This window comes from Sphaerulina musiva (genome assembly GCF_000320565.1).
Source record: "Sphaerulina musiva SO2202 unplaced genomic scaffold SEPMUscaffold_9, whole genome shotgun sequence".
In the NCBI taxonomy this organism is placed as follows: Eukaryota; Fungi; Ascomycota; class Dothideomycetes; order Mycosphaerellales; family Mycosphaerellaceae; genus Sphaerulina; species Sphaerulina musiva.
This window is the reverse complement of record NW_016017391.1, coordinates 784,012-810,567: the sequence shown is the minus strand read 5'-3', so window position 1 is coordinate 810,567 and position 26,556 is coordinate 784,012. Positions and strand designations below refer to the sequence as shown.

General features: G+C 53.0%; 12 protein-coding genes across 12 annotated transcripts; 6 read left to right on the top strand and 6 right to left on the bottom strand.

Moving 5' to 3' along the window:
• Positions 1-3: 3 nt before the first annotated feature.
• On the top strand, positions 4-4,085 carry SEPMUDRAFT_151066 (uncharacterized protein). Its single transcript, XM_016906572.1, has one exon. The coding sequence runs from the start codon at positions 95-97 to the stop codon at positions 3,923-3,925; it is 3,831 nt and encodes a 1,276-aa protein (XP_016758112.1). The 5' UTR covers positions 4-94; the 3' UTR covers positions 3,926-4,085.
• Positions 4,086-4,811: 726 nt separating this feature from the next.
• Positions 4,812-5,474, top strand: SEPMUDRAFT_151065 (uncharacterized protein). Its single transcript, XM_016906571.1, has one exon. It carries the CDS (start codon positions 4,988-4,990, stop codon positions 5,264-5,266), a length of 279 nt encoding a protein of 92 aa, XP_016758111.1. The 5' UTR covers positions 4,812-4,987; the 3' UTR covers positions 5,267-5,474.
• A 215-nt stretch (positions 5,475-5,689) lies between these two features.
• On the top strand, positions 5,690-7,069 carry SEPMUDRAFT_70988 (FA_desaturase-domain-containing protein; the record flags this gene model as incomplete). Its single annotated transcript, XM_016909925.1, has 3 exons — positions 5,690-6,467; positions 6,535-6,703; positions 6,794-7,069. The coding sequence occupies 3 exons, from the start codon at positions 5,690-5,692 to the stop codon at positions 6,990-6,992; spliced, it is 1,146 nt and encodes a 381-aa protein (XP_016758110.1). The 3' UTR covers positions 6,993-7,069.
• Positions 7,070-7,252: 183 nt separating this feature from the next.
• On the bottom strand, positions 7,253-10,428 carry SEPMUDRAFT_90957 (nucleoside hydrolase). Its single transcript, XM_016910543.1, has 2 exons — positions 8,403-10,428; positions 7,253-8,298 (listed from the first exon to the last, which is right to left on the bottom strand). The coding sequence occupies exons 1-2, from the start codon at positions 8,628-8,630 to the stop codon at positions 7,360-7,362; spliced, it is 1,167 nt and encodes a 388-aa protein (XP_016758109.1). The 5' UTR covers positions 8,631-10,428; the 3' UTR covers positions 7,253-7,359.
• Positions 8,430-10,428, bottom strand: SEPMUDRAFT_151063 (uncharacterized protein). The gene has a single exon (XM_016906570.1). The coding sequence runs from the start codon at positions 10,306-10,308 to the stop codon at positions 9,322-9,324; it is 987 nt and encodes a 328-aa protein (XP_016758108.1). The 5' UTR covers positions 10,309-10,428; the 3' UTR covers positions 8,430-9,321.
• A 446-nt stretch (positions 10,429-10,874) lies between these two features.
• SEPMUDRAFT_70981 (FAD-binding domain-containing protein) lies at positions 10,875-12,593 on the top strand (the record flags this gene model as incomplete). The annotated part of the gene is made up of 2 exons (XM_016909924.1): positions 10,875-11,450; positions 11,541-12,593. The coding sequence occupies 2 exons, from the start codon at positions 10,875-10,877 to the stop codon at positions 12,591-12,593; spliced, it is 1,629 nt and encodes a 542-aa protein (XP_016758107.1).
• A 154-nt stretch (positions 12,594-12,747) lies between these two features.
• On the bottom strand, positions 12,748-15,108 carry SEPMUDRAFT_158192 (Cu-oxidase_3-domain-containing protein; the record flags this gene model as incomplete). The annotated part of the gene is made up of 5 exons (XM_016907776.1): positions 12,748-13,039; positions 13,146-13,305; positions 13,427-13,540; positions 13,636-14,908; positions 14,983-15,108. The coding sequence occupies 5 exons, from the start codon at positions 15,106-15,108 to the stop codon at positions 12,868-12,870; spliced, it is 1,845 nt and encodes a 614-aa protein (XP_016758106.1). The 3' UTR covers positions 12,748-12,867.
• A 609-nt stretch (positions 15,109-15,717) lies between these two features.
• Positions 15,718-16,290, bottom strand: SEPMUDRAFT_110392 (uncharacterized protein; the record flags this gene model as incomplete). The annotated part of the gene is made up of 1 exon (XM_016900842.1): positions 15,718-16,290. The coding sequence occupies one exon, from the start codon at positions 16,288-16,290 to the stop codon at positions 15,718-15,720; it is 573 nt and encodes a 190-aa protein (XP_016758105.1).
• Positions 16,291-17,429: 1,139 nt separating this feature from the next.
• Positions 17,430-18,572, bottom strand: SEPMUDRAFT_151061 (uncharacterized protein). The gene has a single exon (XM_016906569.1). It carries the CDS (start codon positions 18,539-18,541, stop codon positions 17,657-17,659), a length of 885 nt encoding a protein of 294 aa, XP_016758104.1. The 5' UTR covers positions 18,542-18,572; the 3' UTR covers positions 17,430-17,656.
• A 183-nt stretch (positions 18,573-18,755) lies between these two features.
• On the top strand, positions 18,756-20,040 carry SEPMUDRAFT_90944 (Pkinase-domain-containing protein; the record flags this gene model as incomplete). Its single annotated transcript, XM_016910542.1, has 1 exon — positions 18,756-20,040. One exon carries the CDS (start codon positions 18,756-18,758, stop codon positions 19,971-19,973), a length of 1,218 nt encoding a protein of 405 aa, XP_016758103.1. The 3' UTR covers positions 19,974-20,040.
• A 282-nt stretch (positions 20,041-20,322) lies between these two features.
• On the bottom strand, positions 20,323-23,925 carry SEPMUDRAFT_151059 (mitochondrial presequence protease). Its single transcript, XM_016906568.1, has 2 exons — positions 23,289-23,925; positions 20,323-23,228 (listed from the first exon to the last, which is right to left on the bottom strand). Exons 1-2 carry the CDS (start codon positions 23,633-23,635, stop codon positions 20,399-20,401), a joined length of 3,177 nt encoding a protein of 1,058 aa, XP_016758102.1. The 5' UTR covers positions 23,636-23,925; the 3' UTR covers positions 20,323-20,398.
• Positions 23,926-23,987: 62 nt separating this feature from the next.
• Positions 23,988-26,440, top strand: SEPMUDRAFT_151058 (uncharacterized protein). The gene is made up of 2 exons (XM_016906567.1): positions 23,988-25,557; positions 25,658-26,440. The coding sequence occupies exons 1-2, from the start codon at positions 24,394-24,396 to the stop codon at positions 26,258-26,260; spliced, it is 1,767 nt and encodes a 588-aa protein (XP_016758101.1). The 5' UTR covers positions 23,988-24,393; the 3' UTR covers positions 26,261-26,440.
• The last annotated feature ends 116 nt before the right edge of the window (positions 26,441-26,556 follow it).

Genomic DNA, 26,556 nt, shown 5'->3' with positions numbered 1-26,556 from the left:
CTCTCGAACCTCCTTCAGCGACCTGAAGAGCAATGCTCGCTCAACTCTGCCACGGCAGTCAACATTTCCGGAAGACGTTGGAACAGCTGCCGATATGCCACACATAGGCAAGCAGCGCTTGTCCAGGGTCGTGTCATCATCGGCATTGGACGTTGATGCTGGTTTTGGAGCCTCGTCCGCAACGGTTAACAGCCTGGAGTCGAAGAGAGCAACGAACGGGACAAACGGGGAGACACAACGGTCGCCTGGACTGCCGGGGCTACCAGAGAGCTTGAGCAAGATTGACATTGAACAAGCTATCAACCTGCTGCAACAGTTGAAGAAGACTGCATCTCCCGAGGAATTGGTGTCCTTGCACAAAGCACTCCTGCCGACGAGAGATGTCTCCCCCGTGCCTCCGCCTCAGCTGTCGTCGATCGAAGAACATGCAGCCTTCTCCGCTCTTTCTGGCAGAACTAGTTCGGCAAGACCAGCTGGACTTGCAACTCGAGGTAGCTTCCTGGAAGACCCACTGCGTTCACAAGATGAAGTCGCTGCGAAAACCACGAAAGGCAAGGACTCTTCTGCCGAGCAACATGGCGCGTGGTTCCAAGAAACCATGTCAGCTGTTCATGCCAGGACGTTCTCAATTACCAGTACTGGGACAGCTCCAGATTCTTCCTACTCCAGACAAGGCGGTGCTTTTAGCCCAGGCACTTTGCGCGTCACGAATGGACGTCCTGCGTCACCTGAGCCTGCCACAACACTGAAACTAGTAGCTTCAGAGGACAAAAGCAGCCCAAAGGAGGAGATACCGCCGGCGAGGAGATCGGAAGATGCACCTGTCCTGGTCTCTGGCGACGCTTCTCAGGCTACCTCGCAACAACGCCAGCGTCGTCATAGTCAGGACTCGCTTGGCTCGGGAGCATTGCTCTCGCTTGCTCAGCGACGCTCGCAACAATGGGGTCTGCGCACTTCGCGGCCCATTCCGTCACTAACCAGTGTTGTTCAGCCCAAGCCCCAAGGACCACGGCCAGAAACACTGAAGCCAGAGCAACGACAGAAAAGCGAAACCAAAGACGATGCGCTGCCTGCTCGTCGCTCAACTGACATGCCCCGATTCGAGCAAAGATGGAACCAGAGGGCGAAGCATTTGTCCAACGAGTACCTGCTCGACTGTGACATTGTCACAAGTCCATATGTAGAACAGGTGCACGAGTTGCCTTCCCATCGACTCAGCACTGTCAAGGATCTGGACGAGGATGAAGAGGAAGACGACGATGCCTGCGCAAAGGCGCTGCTGAAGCTCACCAGTCGCCCTCCTGCCTTGGAACAGATACAAGATGGGAACGAAGGCGGCGAGAACTCTGAAGAAGCCTCCGCGCCCAACAAGGCGCCGTTCCTCAGGAATTCGCCTCCGGCCTTGCGAAAGCAAGATAGTGGCTACTACTCGGAAGCGTCCAACTCGACACCTAAGCGCACGAGCCCGACTGGCGCCAGCAGAGCAACGACGCTGGAGACGACTCCGGAGAAGTCCCCTGTGCCAGCAATTGACATCAGTACTGCCGCTCCAGTGATACCGGCCTCATCAGCCGCAAATGCTGAAGCCAAAAGTGCTGCGGATCCTCGTAGCAGTTCTACAAGCTTACACAGTCCTCGGAGCGCCACTGCGCAGAAAGATGCACCACCCGTGGAGAGCAAAAGGAAGCTTTCGCCGTTGGCCATATTCCGATCCCGCGCTCGCGATGCGAAGAAGAACCGCGTAGCTGCCAACACGTCTTCTGTCGCTTCTCAGCCATACGAATCGCTCCCGCAGAGTCCTTCTGCTCAATCCTCTCATACCGGAAAGACCTCGATAGAGACGCGACGCAGAACATTGCAGAAGAAGCTTCCTGAGCCTGTTCGTCAGCAGAGAAAAGAGGAGCAAGACAGGGCTCGACAGTCTATGGATGTTTCTCAGGCGACCGTGGGTACGCCAGTGACAGACTCCCCTACGCGCATGCCGGAGCAGCAGTCTACACCCGCGACCCCAACTTCAGCCCAGACCATCATCAAGCACGTTCCTCCAGCCAAGCATAATTCAGATGCGGATGATGAGGGCAGTGTCAGTTCTTCCCCTCACCCTAGTCAGTCCAGCCATCGATCTTCGAGGTCCTGGGGTGGAAGAGGCAAGAGCTTCGGGCGAAGGAGCAGCAAGACCATACCAGAAGAGAGTGTCGAGCAGCCCCCTGTGCCTCCTCTGCCAAGCTCGCTCGAGCGTAAACGTAGTAAAAGTCTCGCAGGGCCTGGGAAAGCGCTTTCTAAGCGTCCAGGCAATCTTGAAAACATGGCGAATGCAAGTTGCATACGAAGTCACAACGAGACCACTGCCGACCCGGTTCATTCCGACTTTCAGTCTGCGGCCAGGGCTCTCGAGACTATTCCGCAAAAAGAGAGCGAAGGCAGCACTATTGCTTCGGTTCCAAGAGGCGTACGTCGGGCCAGCCTGCGAGGCAAGAAGAGCCGTGAGAACATGACGAAGCCAGCCAAGGCAGAAGCAGCAACACCAGCTCAACGAGTGGCGCCAATCCCTGCAAAGAGGTCTGTCCAAGACCTCTATCCGGAGTGGCAGAGCAAACCTGCGTCGGAGGAGTCGTCGCCTGCTGCGCAGGAGGCACAAATCGCAGCAGCGCAGCCACAGATCAGCCTGCGCGGTTTTCCATCTCATAGTATTCCTCCACTACCAGAGCTGCCTACGGACCTGGAATCGATACTCTGCAAGGCCGATCTGATGATGTCCAAGAAAATGAAGAACAGTCCGAAGGCATCGCCCACAGCCCAATCTCGCAGCAGCGCAGAGTCGGGTCGTGATCAGAGCTCGACCAACCTGGCTCCACAGGACCAAGACCTCAGCTTATCGCTTTTCTCACAGACCGTGGTGGGTGAACCGCCTATTGCAGAGGGCCCCAGCGACACCGAGATGCCAGCCGAGGCCGACAGCAAGCCATTGCACCGAAGACAATTCAGCTTCGAGCCTCTGATCAAGCCTCCTCGGGCCGCTGAGACAAAGTCCAAACCTGCATCGCCTACCCACGATGCCCAGCATTCTGGTTGGCCTGGGTGGGAGCACCAATCCGCGAGATGGCATCAACGTCTCTCGGTCATTGGAGGCGCCGCTGAACTTCCAGCAGCTGACGAGATGAGCCCAGTCGACAACACCACACCCACTGCAAACAGTCCGACCTCGCCGTCGATTGTCGTCTCCAGTCATGTGACACCGCCCGCGTCTGAAGAAGCCGCGGATAGTACCAGCACGGCTCACAAACGCCGCAGCACTGTTCAAGTGGTTGGCCATATGCCCCATGACAGTGATTTGGAGAACGAGTCGGCCGTGCCCAGCCTGCGTCGCTCAAATAGCATCGTCTCGACTGCCACGTATGTGACAATGTCGTCCACTGATGGTCGTGCGTCGAGGATTGTGGATCTTTCGAGGAACAGCGCCATCTCTCACACCACGACCACTACCATGACTACCACGGTCTCTTCGCACACATCGCTCTACACGAGCAACAATGGCAGCACTAGCAGCGTGGCCACGGGACGCAACCGCAGTGCGTCGCAAGTCTCACTGACCAATTACATGCCGTACCGTCCTGCCGACTCTGTACAGGCCGAGCGTTCACGGGCACTGAACATGGCTCGTCGATCTTGTCAGGTCATGAAGAGTGATGTGGACAAGATGAGGCTGGGCCGTCAGCCCAGCCGATCCAAGCCCACCTCTCCCAGCGGATTCAACCGCTACGGTGGTGGGCTCGAATTCGGATGGGATCGCCAGGCGGGTCTCGTAGGTAGCGCTGGTACACGGAGCTCTTCGAGCGACAACCTGAGCAGAAAGAGCATCAAGATTAGTGAGGACTATGGTCTGGATCTGACCGACGTACCTGTCTTCTTGCAGCGCAGGACGTGAAAGAGGACGAGAAACACGGTCGTCGGGCAGATGCAGCCTCACAGAGGCAACGATTTTCCTTGTGTGGAATATTATAGCGGTAATCGTGACTTTTACACATGATACCATGAAGGCCCGCGTATATATATGGAGGCCAGCTTTAATGTTGAATGTATACACCAGCTTTCGTTGTTGGATCTCTCTTCCTCGTGCCCACTGCTGCTATGTTTTCCACGTATGGTCGAGCGTCTGTGATACAGCCTTATCAGGAGGTAGGAGATAGGTGAGTAGTACGTTAGCTCACCTGTGTCAGCAGTACCAACCATCACTCTAGGAGGTACCTGAGTAAAGGCAAGGGATATTGTTATGCCGACCCGCTCGTGATCGTTCCCGCCCGCACATTTGCCAAGAAACTAACGAGCAAGGCTCAAATCATGGGGACCCACAGTTGCGAACTTCACCCACTTCACTCAATTTTCGCATTTTTTCGCGCAACCAGCCCAAGGGGCCAGCCAGCCAGCCAGCCAGCCAGAGCACACCCGAGTCGCGCAACGTGCTTCCCACGGTGGCGGCTTTTTTTTTCCCTTTCTCATGACTTACTACATGTACGCTCTTTTACTACTAGTAGTCTCGATCGACGCTGGACGAGACTATCGTGCGCCCGTCCAGAACAGATGCAGCAAAGGACCACTCCGCCCGCGCTCTGTCTCGTCGCCGTATCCGCGCCTCGTCCTCACGCCTCGCTTTCGCCTCCTTTTCCTTCTCCTCCTGTTCCGAGACATGCGGACTGCGAGCGAGGTGTGGTTGCGGGGATGCGATACAGATGCAGCGAGTGGGCCTCCAGGAGCGAGCGCGTCTGTTCATGCTCAGAGGCAGCGTGGCAGCACATGAAGGAAACAGAAATGGTGTGGGGTGCACGGCACAGTAGAGCAACAAGTCGGCAATCGTGTGCGGTAATAAAATATCTCTATCGCTCCCATAGCCTGAGATGCTTGCTGTTGTCCGCTGCCGCGCTGCGTGTGTAATTCCATAGACGTTCTTCGCAAACCGAGACACCCTGTCGCCCGGGTCAACCTAGGATAAATGTGTGGCCATGTCTACTCCGGTCTCATGTTACCCATGCACATTTGGCACGTCGGGAATCATCACCCTTTTTCCGCTTTTGCATACATTTTTCCATCGATCGACTCATCGCGTTCCACTCTCTCTGTGTTTGGAATTCTTCCACCTGGTACTGCTTCACGTCGTCGGCTTCGAGTTCAATCCATTGTCACGCACCAGTGTCGCGAAAATAGTGCTGCCAAGGGCCGGCAAATGTTTACCTGGGTGCTGGGTTCTGGGGGCTGGGAGCCGGAGCACTGACTCCTGACTAGTTCTATCGGTCTCGCCGCAGTTCTCTCAACCCTTTCGCGCTACGCTCCGCAGACCCTGCAGCACTACTAGCGCCCTCACCGATCTGCTAAAGTTTGGTGCATCAGCCAAACTGTCACGTCGAAAAAGGGAGTACGTTTCTTTTCAAACACTCCAGTTTCACACGCCAAGACGTCCGTCCTTCACCGACTGCACTCGAGAGCAAAGGGGCACCGTCTCGCACCTTCTCTGCGAGCTGGCGCAGTTTAGACAAGTGAAGAGACTCTCACTTTTCACAAAAACAACAACAACAACAACAACAACAGCAACAACAACATCCGCAACAAGGACTACGTTGCCATTGCATACCTCATGAGCAGAATGTCAACAATAACAACAACCACAACCACAACCGCCACCGAGCAACCTGCCACCATGGCACCTTCCAAGGACGTCACTGTGGGAGAACTTCGCAAGGCTGTCCCCGATCACTGCTTTCGTGCCTCAGCATTGCGTTCAACAGCACACATCATCGTCGACCTCACCCTGGCTTCCACTCTGGCAGTCATTGGTTATCTCTACATCAACCAGATCGAAACCTCGCCGCTCAGATGGCTGACATGGGCTGCATATGGCTACCTGCAGGGTCTCTTCTTCGTCGGCATCTGGATCTTGGCGCACGAGGGCGGCCATGGAGCCCTCTACTCATCGAATGCTGCCAACAATGCGGCTGGCTTTGTGCTGCACAGTGTCCTGATGGTACCGTACTTTTCCTGGAAATACACCCATGCTCGTCATCACCGCTACCACAACCACATGGAGAAGGACACGGCGTTTGTACCCCACCGTGAAGGCGAGAAGACGTTGGCCAAGAAGGTGGCCGACATGCTCGGTCACACGGAAGATGCACCATTGTACCACCTGGCTCTTCTCATTCTCCACCAGACGTTTGGATGGCAAGCATACATGCTGTCGTATGCCAGTGGCGGCAGCGCATCCACACCAGGGAAGACGAGCTCGTTCATCCTGTGGAACAGCCATTTTAACCCGGAAGCTGGCATCTGGACCAAATCACAACGTCTGGCCATTCTCGCTTCGACCTTTGGCGTGGCCGCAGTGTTCATTGGGCTGTGCATCCTGGGAACGCACATTGGCATGACCAATGTTCTCCTTTTGTACGGAGTCCCATACATGTGGGTTAACAACTGGTTGGGTAAGTGTTGCTCCATTCTCATAATCAACTTTAAGTTGGGTATACTAATGGAAGAAAAAAAACGCAGTGGCGATTACATACCTCCACCACACTCACCCGGACAACCAGCACTTCGAAGCCGATCGATGGAACTACACCGACGGTGCTCTGGAGACTGTCGACCGCCCCTTTGGTTTCATTGGCAAACACATTTTCCACGGCATCATTGACTGCCACGTGGTGCATCACCTCTTTCCGTAAGTTACTACATCTCTCTTCCGCCAGACCCCTCATGATCCCCACCATTGACTTCTTCTTCTTCTTCTTCTCCTTCTTACAATCTCTAGTTCCATCCCCTTCTACCACGCCGAAGAAGCCACCGAAGCCATTCGCCCCATGCTCGGCAACCGCTACAAGCAAGATGCCACTCCCTTTTGGCTGGCTTTGTGGCAAGCGTTTACGACATGTCACGTCGTGAAACCCGCAGAGGGCAAACCGGGTGTGTTGCAGTGGGCGATGAAGTCCGGTCGTGTCAAGACTCAATGATGATGATTGACATGTCTTTTTATCTTGTCTTTTTTTTTCTTAAAAAAATAGAGGGGGTTGGTTGGTGGGGGCGTGTGGGCGTGGGTGGGTTGAAGCGTTCGTGTTCCCACACCAAAAAAAATCTTGTCATCACGTAGTTAGAGGGAAGGGGAGGGGAAGGGGGGGATTTTAGAGTCTACCTATTTCAGGTAGTAGTATAGAATTAGAGGATGAATGAGGGCTCAAGAAATGGGCCAACTCTCTCATACAAGGTTTTATTTCTTTGTCTTCCTTTTTTACTGCATGAGTACCTATATATGTCATGGTCGCTACACTAGGTACATGTAGTCTACCATACCATATTACCCCCCCTCCCCACACATCCCCATCAAAACAACTCACATCCCCCAGGACCATGCGTATAAAACCCATCCAAAATCTCCGCCAGCGTCACATTCGAAACTCCCTCTGCCAATTTCAACCATCGTTGATTATGCTGCTGCCCATCATCATCCATCCACAAATTCGTCCCATTACTTTCCACAATCTTATTATATCCTCCCCCTCCCACATTCCCAAATTCAAACAACTCATCTCCTCCGTTGAGTGGTGAGTTAAGAAAAAGTCCTTTCAACCCCAAAATTCCATACAACGTCGTAATCGGATCCCACGATTCTCGAAGCGTAGAACAGCGACCTACATACCATTCGTACGCTGCTCGAATCGGACTCTCTTTTCCCCCCTTATCCTCCTCCTCCTCATCGCATTTTTTCTGCTTAAGTCCCTTCCCCGAAAAAACCACCCCACCAAGTTCAAACCCCGAAAACGTCACTCGCACATTCGAAGGAAAATTTTCCAAAACAGTTTTTGTCTCCAAGGGAAATTCTCCGAAATTGAATTCCCAACCGGGGCCCGGATAGGTTCCGCCCATGATGATGATTTCTTGGACTTTTTGTTGGACGAGTTCGTACCCAGAAGAAGAGGTGTTGGAGGTGAGGAGAGTAGCGAGGTTTGTGAGGAATCCCAAAGAAATAATCGTGATACTGTTGGGTTCGGGAGTAGATTCTAAGAGTCGTGTATACATTTCCAGGGGAGTTTCCAGCGTGTTGGTTTTCGTTTCGTTGGTATTACTAGTACTACTAGGAATAGTAATATCATCCTCTTCCGTTTGGAGAGTATTGTTGAAATTGGGAAAATGGATGGCGAGTTTCGAGGCGTAATCACTTCGAAGAAAAAAAAAGTCGTCGACGTAGATTTCGTCGGTGAATGGTTGGAGAGCGGAGATGGGGATGTGCGGGTTGTTGTAGTAGGTGTTGATTGCACTGGCCTGGAGAGGAGGAGGCGGAGGTAATGATGAGCGGAAGAATGTGAGAGAGAGAGTGAAGAGGGGATTTCTTCCTGGAAAGGCTACTACAAGTGGTCAAAACTTACTGCTAAGGCGCCATATTTGGATGGAGTGTTGATTGCGATGCCTCGAAGATCACACAGGCCACAGTTGTGGAGGACGTTGGCAATGGCGAGAGCACCGACATCGTCCACGTCGGAGTAGAGGTCTGTGTCGATGATCACGGGGCGGGGGGCTGACCGAGATGTGCCTGTAGCACGTGAAAAGAGGGGCGTAGTGGCCAGAAAGTGAAAAAGGACAGAAGCCAACAACATGTTGTTCCAGTTCAGGAATCAGGTGGTGTGGTCAATAGGATTGATATCCAAATCAGGAACCAACTTCAACTTGTGGTCTGATACGATACTAGTACACCACACGCACACACACACACACAAAGACACATGTCACCTGACGTCACCCGATAAGACCCCCCGTCTTCACATCCATGTCCATATCCACTCTCTTCCCCCGGCCCCGCGTTCCCAAGACTCAAGAGATATACTGATATCGTACCTCAAGTGGTCAAGCATTATAATGCTGACGGGAGCCCACTCCATGTCATGATTGTCATCCATCAAGACAATATTTGCAACGTCAGGCTGTCATCTTCCGCCCGTTGCTGATTCCACTGCCACTACGTCGCCACTCCAACGGCTCGAGGTGCCAATGAGCTCGGCTCACTCACTCAGTCTGAGTAGCTTTCGGCTGGGCTAAACAACGCTACTCCCACTCGAGCGCACAAGTGTCGGAATTGGCAGTGGAATTGACAGCGTCAGGTACAGAATCAGAACCAGGACTGACATTCCAGTCCGTCTGTGCGAGACGATGCGACGGGGCGGGACTTCCTGAAGGGGCAGCCTCTGGAGCCGTGCCTGGCTCCAAGGGAGCACCGCCATGTGGAGAGCTGGTCCTCCTCCGTTTGTGGGCTGTTGTTCCAATCATCGTCGTTTCATGAGATGCTACATCCTAAGTTTGCATGGGCATGAATCCGTCCATGTGGTCGGGAGTAAATTCGGCGTCTTGATCGGTGCCGTCGTGAGTGCCGTTCGCATTGTCGTCTACCCAGCCGTGCTTGATTCGCAGGTTCCAAAAGGTCGTGACGAGCCTGTTGACCACATCCACGCCAATCTGATTCCGCTTCAGGACATGCACGAAGCTGTGCGGCGACCAGTTGCGCTCAATCGAGTCGCCGAGAGGTGCAATGGCTAACGCGAGCATGCATAGCTCGGCCAGATCGGGCTGATCCTGCACCCAAAAGTTCTGCCACCACTGAATCGGCGTCATCTGGTTGCTTGCCATCCAGACCATGTCGTTGGCAAAAGGACCCTGTTTGACGCGCAGCAAAGACAGCATTCCGAGCAACACAGAGGCCTTGGCCATGTTGCCGTTGCAGTACTTGAGCAAAAAGGCCTGCAGGGAGCGGGACTGCGTCTCTTCATTGCTGTCGAGAATGGCAGGACGGCGGTGGCGCTCCTGCGGATCGGCCAGATAGGCAATGAACATCAAGGGCGCATCTACGAGGGCGTGGGTCAGCTGGTGTCTGCTGGGGATCTTGAAGGCGGGCCGCAGCGTGCGGGCAAAGGCACGAAAGGCGGGATGGTCGGTGACGGCGGGATCCAGGCCAGCGGCGTGAATCCACTGGGCACAGGCGGCAGTGGCAATGTCCTGCTCGGTGGGAGACATGGAGCCGATGCCGCGTGTGCGGGCGCGCTGTTGTAGCTGTAGCTCGGCGGCGGAGGGCAGCGTCGGATCGAGGCGGTGCGGCTGGTAAGTGCGCCAAAGGGCCTCGGGCAAATCATTGCAGCGCTGCAGATGTTCAATTACGCGCGCTTTCTCGTTCGACGTCCATTCGGTCATGCAATGTTTGCACGTCACGCGCGGATGGCGTTTCCCCGTCGTCTCGTCCAGAGTGCGCGTGACCTCTTCCCAGCACTCGTCGCGTCCGCGCGGCATCTTCCCTCCTCTCTTCGCCTCCTCGCACCGGTGCCTACTAGGGGTTGGCGAAGATGGATGGGCTCGATCACGTGGCAGCCGCAGAATACCTTAGGCGGCGGGCGGGCGCTGCTGGCTGGCTGTGTACGCTGGACGTGGATTATCGTGTGGATTCAGGTGTTGGAAGTGGTCGACATCACTTTTGGGAGAGGGAACTTGCCGTGTCGGAACGGGCCGAGCCGTGGTTCTGTCTTGTCATGTCACGTGCTGGCGTGTAAGTGAATCCTGCTTCATCACACTAGTGTATTATACCAATTCCGTCTAGTCTCGTATCGCATTGCGGAGGGTGTCTAGTCTAGTCTAATCCTCGATACAGTAATTGTCCTTGAAGATCACCGTCGTCTCCACAGCACTGAATTTCACTTCAAGTTATACTCCTCCTCCAAGGCTCCAACTCCTCGGCAACACTGGAGATGAGGCCGGCAGGGTAGCGATATGAGGAGGGACAGGGGTCTCTCCTTCACCTTCACCACTATAGAAGCCTGCTCGCGGCAGCCTGGCTGTACAATATGGGCTTCTCGCTCTCAATGGCGCTGGCAGGCGTGCTGGCCGTGGTGGGCGCGCTGGGCCTGACCGGCGTTGCGCCGCCCACTGCTGATACCTTGGCAGTGTGCGATTACCTCTACCACACCTATCCACAGTATATGGCCTACGATCCCCTGGGCACCAACGCTCTCCGGACCGTCCACAATGCGGATCTCTGGACTCAGACAAACACCGTCTACTGGAACAACCAGAACTCGTATGCTTTCCGCTCTGCTTGCACCTTTTTTCCCGCCAATGCGGAGCAGGTCTCTGATGTTGTGGTGCAATTGAACCGCTACCCATCGGTCCAGTTCGCCATCAAAGGCGGTGGACACCAGCCGGCACCGGGCTTTAGCTCGACCAACGGCGGAGTTTTGCTGGCTTTTGAGGTCAATCTGGGCTCTGCAACGCGAACCGCGGATGGGAATCACTTTATTGTTGAACCTGGCGGCCGCTGGGGTGATATCTATAAAATCACCGGCGAGACCAACCAGATTGTGGTCGGGGGGCGACTGGCGCATATTGGAACGGGCGGGTTTGTTCTCGGAGGAGGTCTCTCCTACTACTCTGCTCAATATGTAAGTAACAACGCCACTACTACCGCACGAGATGTCATGATGGGCTCAGCTAGGTAGCTATACGGACTGACATATTCCTCTTCTTCCCAGGGCTTGTCGTGTGACAATGTCGACCAATGGGAAGTGGTACTCGCGGACGGCACTGCTGTGAACGCCTCAAGGACCGAGAATCCCGAGCTCTGGTGGGCACTCCGGGGAGGAGGCAACCAGTTCGGCATCGTCACTCGAATGTGGATGCAAGCTCATCCCGAAGGTATCAATGGACAAGTCTGGGGCGGCCTTCGCGCCTACACCCCAGACAAACGACACGCCCTCTTCCGCGCCATCACCAGATTCATCGCCTCCTACCCCGACGCCAAAGCAGCCGTCATTCCCGTCTTCCAATTCGGCCTACCTCTCAATCTCCTCAACGTCGTCACCGGACCCCTCCTATTCATGTTCTACGACGGCCCCCAACCACCACCAGGCATCTTTGACGAATTCGACGCCATCACCCCTCTTCTCGACGACACCCGCACCCAACGCTACGCCAGCCTCTCCGAAACCGCCGGCGGCGCAGCTCTCATCGGATTCGGCAACTCCTTCCGCGAACAAACCTATCCCAACCTCCCAGAATCCCAAATGGTCGATTTCTTCAGCGCATACTACGACGCAACTTACAATTCCACTTTTATCGACGGTCTCGAATCCGGCCTCGACATCCAAATCACCGGCTTCGACCCGCAACCCGTCTCCGTCCGCATCGCACAAGCTTCGCAAGCTCAAGGCGGTAATGCCTTGGGTTTAAACCCGGCTCACGGCGATCGCATCTGGATGGAAAATAATTTCTTGTGGACCAATCCGACTTGTCAGGATCGTTGTCCGGAGTATTCCAAGGAGATTTCGGAGCGCATGTTGGAGTTGCAGCGAGAGCAGTATGGGGAGATTTTACCTACGAATTATGATTACGAGTCTTTGGGGGGTGGTGATGATGTGAGGTGGACGAATTATAATCCGTTGTTTATGAATGATGCCGCGCCGGATCAGGATGTGTATTCGAGTTATGGAGAGGTGAATTTGGAGAGGTTGCGGGCTGCGAAGGAGAGGTATGATCCTATGGGGTTTTTTACGACGAGGCAGGGGGGGTTCAAGTTGCCTGGTTAACTGTCAGACTGTCAGTCTGTCAATGGTGTTCCTTTTTGTTCTTTTTTACGTTAGGTATGTATATTGAACCCAGACAAGAAAGAGAGCAGCATGCATATTGGATAAGGTATTGAAAAAAAAAGTTATGACTTGATCAGAATTCCATATTCATCGTCTAATTGCCCCTCGTACCTCCTACCAATCTGTCCATCTATCCAATCTGTCGTCAATTTCATCTCTTCTCCCTCTTCCCTCCTCCCATCCAACCTCAAAAACTAACCAAGCACCCCTCTTTTCAAATCCCCGAATCCTCCTGCTGATACTCCAACCCCATCTCCTCCCACTCCCGACAAACCTCCCTCGTCTCATCCAACGAACCCATTTTCAAACCTCCCACAATTTCATCTTGCCTTTCAATAATATTCAATGCGAGACCACTTGAGGCGTGCCAGGCTATGTGGCAATGTCTGTTTATCATCATATCAGAATCAGAATCAGATCATATGTTATTTACTCATTCATTCATGCGAAAAAGGATGGATGGGGGGATGGATGGAAAGAGAAAGGACTTACACAAGCCAAATCCCAGGATTATCAAGTTTAAAAGCCAAAGCGAGATAACCTCCTGCGTATAATAGTGCCGTGTCTCGTCGGGTGGGGTTATCGGTGTTCATGACGGGAATGGTACCGTCCCATTCGCGGTCGATTTGGGCGAGGATGACAAAGTCGTGGCCTGTTTTTTTCAAAGAAGAAAAACATCAGTTGGGGTTGGGAGAGAAAGAGAGAGAGAGAGAGAGAGAGAAGTGCTGGTAGATGGGATGGGAAATGGGAAAAAAAGGGGGGAAAGGATTTACCGTGGAGATGAATGGGATGCGCTACAGGCACTCCGATTTTTCCAGGGACGTTGAGAACGTTGTTGGCGGTGATGACGAGGTAGACGAAGCCGTCATTCCAGGCGGGATTGGTATCTTGATAAAATGTATCAGCAAAATATATGCATGTACCCTTTTCAATGGACGAGACGATTTTATCAAGAGTGTATATATAAGGAGAAAAAACTTACAATTGGCTGGTGCGATCTCCTCTGTGAAATAACCAGGGTTTCCCACATTCAGAAGACTCGGATTGGAGTAATTGAGAAACATGGGTTCATCTTTCAACTCCCATCGAAATGCGCCATTCGTGGTCCGATTGTTGAAGCCTGCTTCATAAGTATAATTATCTCGATTGTTGCGCAGGTCGGATGCGTTCCATTGCACGACGGGTCGAAGTAGCTCGGTGGGCTCGTCACGGCATGCTTCGCGATCGTTGCCGGAGATGGTCTCGGGAAAGACGTTGGCTGCTCGGTTCGGAGAGTATTGAATGATACCTGTCTCTTCGTCGCCTTGCGCGACTGTACCACATCCCGTAGCAATGCGGGTTCGGATCCAGTAGTTACACCTGGTAATGTCTCCTCGACAGAGGGGAGATTTCTTTTTGGGTTTGGCAGTCACGATGATTTGATAGCGTTGTCCGATGGCGACAAATACCGAGTCGGTCTTGTAGGGTACGATTGGCACCAAATCAGCCGCAATCACCTCAAAGTCGTGATCGTCAATGGAAAAGATAAACATGGATTCCGAGGATGCATTGATGAGCTGGAGCAGATATCTTTTGCCTTCCTCGAATGTTTGGTTGTACTTGGAGCCTTTGAGGATGGTTTTCACGCCGTTCACAGTCTTGAAACAGCTCGGATCAGGCGTACAGCAGTATTCGGGATTCTCACCCTCGGCAATATCGCATGTGGCCGAGTTGCATGCATCACAACATTTGGGATCGAGAGACGAGCACTTGAATTGGTTGACGCCGCCCAGAAGCAGACCATCGCCCACGGGAATTGCCTTGGCCAGTTCTTGCTTGAACGCAATGGAGCTGTTCTCGTGCACCCAGTCTTGCATCATGATGGGAGTAAATGTCTCGTCCCAGTCGTTGCTACTCGGCCCATAGATGGTCAGAGGTCCAGCAACGCCATCGGAGTACTGCGTTTGGTAGTGGCTATGGTACCACGTATGGCCATATTGCTGAGCATGGAAGCGATATGTGTACGTCTGACCGTATGCGATAGGACACTGTGTCACACCGTTCACACCATCGTGCTGATTGGTGTGCAGCTGTCGAATACCGTGCCAATGAATGGTCGTCCCGAGGTTGGGAATCTTGTTGGTAACATGCACGACAAAGGTATCTCCCCAGCACCCCTCTAAATGTGGTCCTGGATAGGTTCCATTGAAGACCTGGCCCACAGTCTTCAGATAGCCGTCTGGAGCAATGGGCAGGAGGTCCACGTCAAGCCAATACTGCATTTGGTCAGCTAATCGATTGTCAAAAACAGGCTTGTGGCGATGGAACATGCCTCGCGAACTACGCCCACAGGCGTGAAGTCATCGCCGGGAGTATCGTACTTGGTGTGGATGTTGTAATGAGTGTCCTTGCTGTTACTCGGACGCAGCCAGCAGTTACGGTCATGGGCGCCATTGCACGATCGATATCCGGTCATAGAGGGATAGCTACAAGTGAAGTTGGTGCCAGCCACTTTAAACGACGGCCCGGCCAGTGGCGCTGAGACATGGCTGTCAGCGTGGTGCGGAGTGATGCTAAAAGGCTGCTGTCGATTCAAGTCTTGGCTGCCCAGGAAGCTTGAGTAAGTCGCAATATGTAAAAGGGCTTCCCAACAGGAGGTGAAGAGACCCATCGTTCTCGTTGCACCCGGGCGTTTGTATGAGTGAATTTGAGCAAGTTTAGGTGAGCAAGATGAGCAAGATAGCGCGGTCTATAGAAGGGGTTATAGTTCCCGGCTTCGCACTTCGCACCAACCATCTCGCGTATGCATCATCGTCTTTCTCTGCGAAACGCCGCGGCATCCGCAATGAGGTCAGGAGGGTGGCTCGAAATGCCTACCACTGCACTGCCTCCTACCAGTCACAGCGACGCATGCCAGCCGCATGGCAGCTGAAGGATGGGCAATATATCCAGGTCACACACTCGCAGGGGGCATTGATAGGTGCGAATAGCTGACCGCCAACGGGGCCCAGCAGGATTGATGAAGATTGTGCCTGATAAAGCAGAGCAAGAGGCCGCACGAGATCGCAGCTGGTGCTCTCAATCTTCAGGACAGAGGGAAGCAAGACAAGGCTCGATCCATGAGCAACGGAGCATCGTATAGCAAAAATGAGGCGCTCATGCAGACAACCATGCTGCCCAGGTGCTGTTGGAAATGCTTCAAGCTACACAGGTCTGTGGCGTCTCGGTCAGCGCGGAAGGGGGTTACGGACTTTGGATGAGGGCTGAGTCGTGGGATGATTGACGATGGTTCAAATGCCGACATTAGGTTCCATGGAACCTGGTCCAATTGATCCAGGATCGCTGCTCTTTTCCACGATAGCCTGGGGGCATATCTGATATCTCTACTCGCCACATTCACTATATCATCAAACGAAGCGTTCGAAGCTCGTTGATGAGCGGTACGATCAATTGGTGACTCCGGGCTCGTTTGTTGAATGCTACGTGCATATGAGCTGGAAAGCTGAGGTGAGCCATAGTCGCACGGCATGCCGACCAGCATTCTCTCGTATTGCACACCGGAGGAATCCTGTCGCGCGGGCGCACCGAGCCGTGTCTTCTCGTGGTCAGGGCCAGAAATTCGGGTGGGTGGAGGTGGTTGTATTCTGTCGTGATACATTCGGAGCGAGAAGCAGCAGAAGAGGAAGACGAGAAGAGGGACGCGAGAGAGATGTCGGACTTGGCGCGTTGCCTTCGTGCATGATTCGCGTGTTACTGCCTGAGGCTCTCTTCCTTTCCCAACCGCCAAGTTTTCCGCTCCGCTCCGCCCCGCCCCGCTCCCCTAATCCACACAGACTCTCCTATCGGTACATCACCACACTGTACGAGTCCTAGTCTTGGCACCGAGGCGGCGACAATGTCACTCAAGCAAGGGATTCTCCGGCGGAATCTACTCTTATCTACCTACTCTCACCGGTCCACGGACAGGCAGTAAGTGAGCCCTCCCGTATAATGACTCCATGGTAGGTATACATTCTCTTCTCGCCGCGTACCAAGTATACCGCACGCGTTTTTGCTATAAATCTCCATGAATGCGTCCGCCGCTCCCAGAAGCCAGGTGTAGTCTACAATAACCATGCAGGAATGCAGAATCGTGGCACAGCAACATGCGACGCCGTGGCTGCCGAGACCGTATCGCGAGCCGGTCTGTGGCCGCATGCCGCGTGGGACCCATCTCACCGCTGGGACGAGTGAGTGATTTATGAGGACTTCTTCAAGCAGCTCCTTAGCGGTCTTTACGAGTACGACGACTTTGACTATAGATGTTGTATAGTAGTGCTCGTCGACTGAAAGTGCTTGATGATTCTAAGTTCTGTCATCACTGTGAGCTGCTGAAGAGAACTATAAGTCTCCAAATCTTCATTTTTCATGCTTTGTGCCCCCAGGGGAAGGGAGGTCCTTTTTTTTGATTTCAGTAGATGAAGAAAGCTGTCGTCGTAGCTAGAAGTATTGTGTTGTATTGTACATTACTGTAGCAGTAGGTAGCAGCACCAGCAGCAAAGAAGTGAGACGTTTCTTCCATTCATCATTCATCATGGTCAGTGAGTGAGTGAGTTAGTGAGGAGAGGAAGGGAAGGGAAGGGAAGGGAAGGGTTCGATCGAAAAAAATTATCAATCTTTCAATAGCCTGGAAATGTTTTTCTTTTTTCGATTTTTGCAACTTCCAATCGAGCTTCTTTCCTTTCCATCAATTGACCCTCCCACCTCTCTCTCTCTCTCTCGTGGTGTAACAGATAGTCAGGTCAGGTAGTGCCCACTCAGCAGGACATGGTACTTTTTCTGCAGGATCGCTGGAGAAGAAGATTTATAACGTGTGGGATGTATACAACGCTTCGGCTGGTTGTTCGTACATGGTATTTATTTCATTGCTCACATGCAAAGGATTTCTTTTTCCCCCTGATGATGCATGCGTGCTCCTCTTTTGGCGACGAGGGAGCGACTTTCATCTTCTTCTTTTTCTTCTTGGGTATGCCATGCCGCCTTTCTTATCTCGCATTCTTCCTCTCCGCGGCCGCTCTCTTCGCCCGCACCTCTGCTTTCCTCCTTTCACCACCATCGACCTTGTGCCCTCTCCTCTGTTCCCACAAACCTTCACGAGTTTTCAGCACCGCCACGCCCTTCCGTCCTCTGATATACTCCACGCCGGTCCCAGCGATCGTGTTCGATCCAGCGATCTTCATCCCCTTCACCTTCGACACCTGATTCTTCTGCACGATCGGCGACGGAGCCAAGCGATTCAATATCGAAAGCTCCTTCACCTTGCCTTCGTAAATTTCTTTCACAAAATGCGGCCGCATATTCGAGATCACCTTGACATAACCCGCATCCTTCGTCAATGTCGCCGGAGAGTGCTGGCCGCTTTTCCCAACCCGCGTAATCCGCAAATTGCCAACACCCGCATCATTCGTCAATGTCGCCGGAGAAGTAGAGTTTTGCTGCTGCTGCTGCTGCTGCTTCCGGCCGCTTTCTGGAACCTGCACAATCCGCAACTCCGCAGCGACTTGATTCCCAATTTTGGTCGTGTGTTTCACATCTCCCCCGACGCCGTAGATGCCGCGTCTGAAGCGTTCGCGCCACCAGAGGAGATATCTTCGGGCGCGGGGAGGCTCTAAACCGGATTCTTTCAGCTGTTCGGAAGAGAGCGTGAAGAGAGCTTCCCAGCTGGGGATTTTGGCTTCGTGTTTGATCATGTCGCGGCCGATGAGCGTGAGGAATGTTGGGACATCGGGCACGAAAGGTATTGGAGGGGGGATGCGCAGTGAGGGCTTATTTAAGGCGTGGAGGGAGCGGCATTGCGTGCATGCTGGAGTTGCCGCTGTTCGGAGAGAAGTGGGAAGTTGTAGGAGGGCGAGAGGGCGTCTGAGCGCCATGATTGTATTGTCTCCAGGAAGATGAGGAGGGTTGCGAATGGTAACTTGTAGGTATAGGTACCTTAGGAGGTAGGTGAATGACAATGGATGGGCGGTTGCGGCGGACGCGGGAAAGCCTGAGGCACCAAAGATATATATCAACTTCACTTACTTGCCTCCTACTCTCATCTCATCACTAATGATATTATGCCCCGACAACAAACACAAATTCACAATGGCGGCTCCTCGTAGCCTCAAGTCTCCCGCATTGGATGTGCCACCCGAACCACCGTTCAAGCGCCTGAAGCTCACCGACAGCACCAATGGCATTCACAACTCCGCATCGGCACCAGATTCACCCAACTCCACCCCAGCAACAGCAGATCTCGCTGAACAACTCGACGCCGACTTGCGCAATAAATATGTCAAAGGCAGTAAACTCGGGTCCGGTCAATACGCCGATGTCTTCTCGGCCCACGAACGCGATGACCCCAGCAAACTCGTCGCCATCAAAAAGATCAAAGTCGGAGCCGAAGCCAAAGAATTCGGCATTTCCTACGATTCCCTGCGCGAAATCAAATTTCTCCAAGAACTCGACCATCCCAACATCATTAAACTGCACGCCGTCTTCAGCACCAAAGGCCAAAATCTCAATCTTGTTCTCGAACAACTCCCACAAGGGGACCTCTTAAAATTGATCCAAGACACGCAGAATATCAGCTACACCCCCTCGGACATCAAAAGCTGGATGTTAATGCTCCAACGCGCCATTCATTTCTGCCACGCAAACTTCATCTTACACCGCGACATCAAACCCAACAACCTCCTCATCGCCAGCAACGGAGAAATCAAACTCGCCGATTTCGGTCTCGCGCGCAGTTTCGCCGATCCCTATCAACACATGACTTCCCAAACCATCACCATCTGGTATCGTCCTCCCGAACTCTTCTACCAAGCCAAACACTACGGCGGCGCCGTAGACATTTGGAGTTGTGGATGCGTTTTCGCCGAACTGATTGCTCGCGATGTCCTCTTTCGCGCGTGGCCCGAAAGTGAACTCGGCATGATTAAATTAATTTCCGAAAAAGTCGGAACACCGACGGAACAGAATTGGCCTGGAGTGAGTGGTTTACCCGGGTATTTGACTCCAGAACCGATATATCCGCTCAAACCGAAAAGTTATTGGGAAGCGAATTTTCGTGCGATTGGAGAGGTTGGAGTGGATTTGTTGATGGGTATGTTGATGTTGGATCCGAGGAAACGGTTCTCTGCCGAAGGGGTGTTGAGACATCCGTTTTGGACGAGTGAGCCCAGACCGAGTAAGTTGGAGGATTTGCCGAAGAAAGGTGGTGGGGGTCTGGAGCAGATGGGAGAGGATTTGAAGAGGAGAGGAGGGGAGTTGCCGTTGGGGGAGGGAGAGAGGGGGGATAAGGTGGCGAGGAAATTGTTTTGATGGAGTGGTGATTGTTTGGGTTGGAGGGGAGCGTGATGAGGGTATAATAATGAAGTAATGATATCAGCTGCCTCGGGGGCTACACACATCTAAAAAGGCTTATAGAAATCTTCTTCGCACGAGCGTGGTATTGATCATGAGAGCCCCCTTGCTCTGGCGATTTTGTCGCATAGCTCTTACCTCTTGTCTCCGCGAACCTTGATCATATCGCGATTTGACATTTATGCGTAACATCGAGATCTTTGTCCTATCCGCAGCGAGTGAGACCCGAAGTTACGGGAGAGGCCGGCAAAAAGAGCATACATACATACACACAAATGCATGCATTATGAGAGTACATATACATAGAATGAACTTTCATACAATAATTCTTACATCAAAGCGGAGAATCATCCTCCGTTTCCCTCTTTTTTCAAAGCTCCATTTCACGAGGCCCCAACAGCAGCCATTCCCTCTTCGGTACCCTCACCTTCCATGACAGGATCCTCAATCTTCTTCGACTGCCCCATCTCTTCTACCTGCCAACCTCCCTCCTGCAAAAACTTCTTGCCCTCTTTGTTCCCAAAGACTGCAACGTAACTCTCGTTGTCCACTTTTCTCACAAGGCCCTCTGCCGCTGCCACCAAATCCTTTGGTGTCACATCCAAGAGCCATTCTCTCCGCTGCTGTTCCTGTTCATAGGTAATCCCATTCAAGAATCTCGTCATACCCTCCTGACTGACACTGATCGGTGCATCGACTTTTTGGAATACGCTGAGCTTGGCTTCTTGCATGTCTCGATCATTCCACTCTTGTTTGGCTGCCCATCGAAGTGCATTCTTGTAGATAGATAGTGTGTTATCCGGGTTGGGATCACGGTATGAGTACATTCCAAAGGTACCTGTGAGTCCGCTACTGGTAGCTCCACCGCCATAGGCTCCGCCTTTCTCGCGGATCTCGGCGTGAAGATGGCGATGAGTGAGGAGTTGGGATAAGACGGCGATTGCGGCTGTGGGTTGGGACGTGTATGGTCCTGTTGGAACTGTGAGGGCGGAATATGAGACTTGGTAGGGAAGGTTGAAGAGTGTGTTACGGTGAGTCGCGAAGTCGTTGGTCGCCGATGGGAAGAGTCCGGACAAAGATGGGGATGACAGATTCGAGCGAGAGACTGTGCCGAGCCAAGAGTTGAGGGAGGACTCATTGGAGGATGCGGCGTCTGCTCCACATGTGAGGGCTGCTCGCATATTGCCTTCCCGAATGCTGGATACCGCAAGGTACTGAATTGCTTTGAGCTTGTTGATGAGCTCTTTCATCGCCTCAGGGTTCTCTTCTGCGGCCGCGAGGCTGGTTATGAGTTTGACTTGGGTGATGCCGCCAATCTGCTCAGAGATCTTGCCCGCTGGGGAAACCCCTGCTGTTGCGTAGCGCATGGCGTACATGTGGCCTCCCGAAGCGACACCATCAACTGCGCCACTAGCGCCCATCTGCAGCAGTTGTCGGATCATCTTGTGTGCGTTTGGTGAGTCGAAGTCCGTTTCGAGCAGGATGGTCTGGATGAGCTCATACATCGCAGGGACATTCTGATCAAATGCACGGCCACCAATCGAGAAACCTTCTTCTACTCTCTGTGTGTCGTGAGGCGAGGTGCTGGAAAAGTGGCCGAAACTGATGCCTCCCGTCTTGAGCTTCATCTCATCTTCGAGCTGGCCCATTGATTTGTTCTTTGTGCCTATCCGCATCAGACTGTCGCAGAACAGCGGAACCAGCATCCGCAGCTCATCTGGCAGATCTTTGAGGATCGAAAGTGCTCGGAAGTATGTCAGACCGTTGGTAGGTGCCTGATGCCACTGCACCTTGACACCGTTGTACACTGTGCTGTCCTCGAACTGAATCTCCTTGTCTGTTCGGGCGATATCGGAGACCTTCAAGGATGGCAGAGAATCGACAGACTCAGTGTGACCAGCATCCTGCTCCTTGATGAGTTCTAATTCACGCTCGCGAAGCTGCTTGTGGGCTTCTTCCTCACTCGGATAGCTCTTGATGGCCTCGTCGATCTTGCTCTTAAGTCTAGACGCCTCCTCGGCAGCAATATCTGCGGAGTAGGTCGTGCTTGGCGTCATAGTGAACGTGAGGGTCTTGTCCGTGAGAAGGTACTTCTTAAGCAGTCCCTCCAGATAACCTCCCTTGGCATAATTTGCCTTGAATGCGTCGACGACTTTGTTATATTGAAGCGACTCAAACGGATCTACCCCATTGAACCATCCAGGATTCAGTCGCGAGACAATTCCCATACCGAACGCCGCTTTCTTGTGCTTGAGGCCAAGCTCGAGCTGATGTAAGATTCCATCGACTTTCTGCTTCTCCAGTCCTTTGGCAATACTCTCCTCGATGGTCTGATAGATGACGTCCTTGATTTTGGGCAGGTTCTCCTCTGAGACGCCGTTGAGGCCTAGTGAGAAGATGGACTTGCTGCCGAGAGGCATATAGCCTGTGTTCATCGAGAAATCCGTGCCCAAACCAGACTCAATCAAAGATTGGTACAGAGGCGAGCCATAGCCGTCCATGAGCAGATTCGTCGCAATCTGGAGACCAAACGACTCCACCTGATCCGTTCTTTCTGTAGCTATCCAGCTCAAAGACGTCTTGTACTGCGCATTCGGCGGGGTCAAAGGATCGATGGGACCCTTCACAGTGACGTGGAGCGGCTCCTCTATCGCGATGGGAGATTTCACCTCCTTGTCCACTGCTCTCTGGTTGAACCGTGACAGCTGTTCGCCCAAAAATTGCAAATGCTCTTCCACTGATTGGTCGCCGTATGTCAGTATCTTGCTGTTGCTCGGGTGGTAGTGTTCTTCGTGGAATGTTTTCAGTCCTTCGTAGGTCAAGTCGGTAATCTTCTGAGGATCACCTCCGCTGTTATTGATGGAGGGCATGATGTGCTCCATGAAGCGCGAGTAGAACAGATAGGTGGCGTCTGACATTTGTCCCTTCATTTCATTGTACACGACACCCTTGAATACCAAGTCGCTTCCCTTGTCGTCTTCCGCAGGTGCTTTGGGATTCTCTGGTCCCACTCTCCATCCTTCTTGCAAAAAGTCTGTTCTCTTCAGCAGTGGGTGCAGGGTGGCGTCCAAATATACGCCCATTAGGTTCTTGTAATCCTGGATATTAGTAGTCGCGAAAGGATAGTAGGTGTAGCTAGAACTGGTCATGGCATTCATGAAATTTTGCAAAGATCGGGGGAGCATCTTGAAGAAAGGATCGCGAACAGGATACCTACCAGTCTATCAGCCTACATGTCACCGCCGATATTCTGTTGTACTCTGCTACACGCACTTCTCCGACCCGCAGAGGGTAACATGTTCGAGGATATGAGGCACTCCAGTGGCGTCGGGCGGATTTGTCTTGAATCCGATGCTGAAAACATTGTTGGTATCATCTCTTGCAATGTGCAGGTATTCGGCACCCGTTTTATTGTGGGTGAACTGGAGAGCGGACAATTCTAGCTCAGGCACATTCTCCTTGCGCTGGAGAGTGAAGCCATGCAGGCTGTCTCCCGTCTTTGGGTACTGTTGGAGGTCGGTGACAGAGGCGTATGTTCTGCGGACAGGCGTGGTTTGCAATCGGTGGTATGGAGCGACGACTCGCGGGGACCGCGCTGTCCTGCGCAGTGCACTCAACATTGGTATACAGAGCACAGTGCGATGCAGCAGAGGCAGTGAAGATGATGTCGGGACAAAAGAAGAAGTTCAGGTGGTGTTCCAATAGACCAGATGGATGACATGGCCGATGTGCTCTGATTGGTCATGGTCAACGGCCTGGCGGCCTCACTTTGCACATTGCCCGTTTCCGTGCAGAAGATTAGATGCGGTACTACCTAATACAATCCATATCGCCACCGCCAGCAGCTGTGTACCGGACCGCTGTATAGAGTCGTCGACGCGTGCACCCAGACCGAGGAGACAGAGACGGAGACTGGAGAAGGTGGCGAGGCAGAGGAAAGGCAACAAAAGGGGACGGAAGGGTTTTGGAAGCGTAGACGGCGTGCATCTCCCTGGTCACGCGCAGATTACCTTACTCCACTTTACTCCATTTCTCGCCGCCATTGCTGTCAGCCTTCCAGAAGACGAGAGAAGGGAAGACAGAGGCAAAAGGAAGAAGAGAAGAAAAGAAGGAGAAGCGGGAAAGAAACGAGAGCAAGAGCTAGCGAGAGAGCAAGTGAGAGTGAATTGAGAGGGAGGGTGAAAGAGAGGGAGCAAGAAACAGCTAGAGAGAAGAGAGACTGGAGGCAGACAAAGGGAAAAAGAGACAGAGAAGAGAGAGAAACACACACAGAGAGAGAGAGATTGACAGTGAGAGTGAGAGAGAGGAAGGAGAACCACGAGGCTGATGCAGCTAGCCGAGACTCTGCAATCTCTGCCGTGAGTCTCTCCGGCGGCGAATGGCTAGCACTCTGAACACGGCGCAAATACTGGCGCAAAAGAAGAAAACGGACAAGTACGAGGCTGCGCGCACTGGCGCCCGCAACTCCAAGGACTCCGTCGTCGAGACTTACACCAAGGGCGAGCGCTTTATCAAGTATCAGGAATCCGTGATGAATGCTGTCGCCCAGCAACAGCACCAGGCCCAACCCGCTCCGCAGTCCGCCCACCGCAGCTCCCCCTCCATTCCCCATGACTTTGCGCGCGACGCTCCTGTCTCCGCGACCGCCGATAGCACCTTCGCCACTCCTCCGCCGCCTCCAGCAGCTGCGCCTCTACCGGCAGGAAAGGGCAAGGCCAAGGGCAAAAAGGGCAGTCTCAGCTCCGCCAATCCCTCCGACGCGCATGCCGCGCTGCTTTCTAAGATCTCGCAGCTCGAATCGACCAACGCCGAGGACGCACACCAAAATGCTGAGATCGAGGCAGAGGTGAAGAAGGCGAACCGGGATCTATCTCAGCTGCTCAACACTATGGAACCACATCACAGCAAAATGGACATCTTACAGAAGAAGTACAGCGACTTGCTAGCGGAGATGAAGAGGACGGAGCGCGAGCACGTGAAGGCCAAGAAGCGCGGAGATCAGCTGCAAAAAGAGAAGGAAGAGGTCGGAAAGGAACGAACGCGCGAACGAGGGCTGAAGGAAAAGTTGGAGAAGCTCAGTCGCGAGTTGACGCGTGAAAACAAGAAGCTCAAAGACGACTTTCGAGAGCTGAAAGAAAACGCTGCCAACAGGAATGATGAGCTGCATCGGAAGCTGGAGAACCTGGTCATAGACGTGGAAGAAGTGGTGTGCGAAAAACGCTCGCCCGAACGGCAGGCCGCCGAACTGGAGCAGGATAGGTTGTTCCGCGAGAAGTTCACTTCATTCCTGCACCAGTACGAGCTGCGAGAGCTGCACTTTCAGTCGTTACTGCGTGTCAAAGAGCTGGAAATCCAATATCAGATCGCGCGGCATGATCAGCTGAAGAAGGCACAAGAAAGCGAGTTGAGCAAAAGCCACCAACTCACACGACAAGTCAGCACATTCAGCCAAACGGAGAATGAACTGCGCGGCCAATTGAACGTCTACGTGGAGAAGTTCAAGCAGGTATGTCAAGACTTCTACCACCATCAACACGCAAAAGTGCGTTATCGTCCCCTTGCTGTCCAGCGTTGCTCCTTCCGTGAATCGCTAAGAAAACATGGTATGGTTGTTGCTTGGTAACTGACTGACCCCAAAGCAGGTAGAAGACACCTTGAACAACTCGAATGATCTTTTCCTCACGTTTCGCAAGGAAATGGAGGAAATGTCCAAAAAGACGAAGCGGCTCGAGAAGGAGAACCTCAATTTGACGAGAAAGCAAGAAGCCACGAACAAGAACATCTTCCAAATGGCCGAGGAGCGCTCGCAGTCTCAACAAACCATCGACCGACTCACACGGGAGAACGAGAAGCTTAAGAAGCTGTGCCGAGCAATGCAGACGGGCGGCTACGGTAATGCACAACAAATGGCGCAGCAGGGAGCTCACGTGGGCCAAGGCGCCGACGAATTCGATGAAGGGATCGATGGCGAGACCGAAAGCGAGTATGAAGACGATGAGGAGTACGACGAGGACGAGGGCGAATACGACGACGATACCGAAGAAGAGCCCGAGGACGAACAGACTCGGGTATATGGACCTCCACCTCCTCCGCCACCACAGACGGAGGTCATCAAACCCAATGGACAGATCCATCGAGTCACAGAGGGTGAACAGCGGGCGATGATGGCTCCCGCACATCGTGCGGCACTCGATGCGCAGGCTAAACAGGCTGTTCAGGTTAATGGGAATGGACAGAGGCACTGATCACGCTTGATCAACTCTGTGTGCGATACCTGCTTGGTCGCGCAGCGATCCATTCTTTGCTGTACAACATACACACATTCTTTGCGATTGCGGGGAGTGTCACTGCGGGCATGTCAAGCTCAATTCTCTGATTGAAAACCGACCATGTACAAATCATCAACAACAAACCATCATTTCCCACCCCACTGCACTTTCCTATCCCATCGCATGTCACATGCCCTTCACTCATCTTCTACCTCTTTCCCTCTCTTTCTCTCTCTTTCTCTCTCTCTCTCTCTCTCTCTCTCTCTCTCTCT

Coding starts and splice junctions, on each gene's coding strand:
- SEPMUDRAFT_151058 (XM_016906567.1), top strand. CDS start 24,394: ATGGCTAGCACTCTGAACACGGCGCAAATACTGGCGCAAAAGAAGAAA. Junction 25,558..25,657: donor ACCACCATCAACACGCAAAA/GTGCGTTATCGT, acceptor ACCCCAAAGCAG/GTAGAAGACACCTTGAACAA.
- SEPMUDRAFT_90957 (XM_016910543.1), bottom strand. CDS start 8,630: ATGTTGTTGGCTTCTGTCCTTTTTCACTTTCTGGCCACTACGCCCCTC. Junction 8,299..8,402: donor CCAAATATGGCGCCTTAGCA/GTAAGTTTTGAC, acceptor CCTCCTCTCCAG/GCCAGTGCAATCAACACCTA.
- SEPMUDRAFT_151066 (XM_016906572.1), top strand. CDS start 95: ATGCCACACATAGGCAAGCAGCGCTTGTCCAGGGTCGTGTCATCATCG.
- SEPMUDRAFT_151059 (XM_016906568.1), bottom strand. CDS start 23,635: ATGTTGAGTGCACTGCGCAGGACAGCGCGGTCCCCGCGAGTCGTCGCT. Junction 23,229..23,288: donor ACCCTCTGCGGGTCGGAGAA/GTGCGTGTAGCA, acceptor ATAGACTGGTAG/GTATCCTGTTCGCGATCCTT.
- SEPMUDRAFT_151063 (XM_016906570.1), bottom strand. CDS start 10,308: ATGCCGCGCGGACGCGACGAGTGCTGGGAAGAGGTCACGCGCACTCTG.
- SEPMUDRAFT_151065 (XM_016906571.1), top strand. CDS start 4,988: ATGTGTGGCCATGTCTACTCCGGTCTCATGTTACCCATGCACATTTGG.
- SEPMUDRAFT_151061 (XM_016906569.1), bottom strand. CDS start 18,541: ATGGCGCTCAGACGCCCTCTCGCCCTCCTACAACTTCCCACTTCTCTC.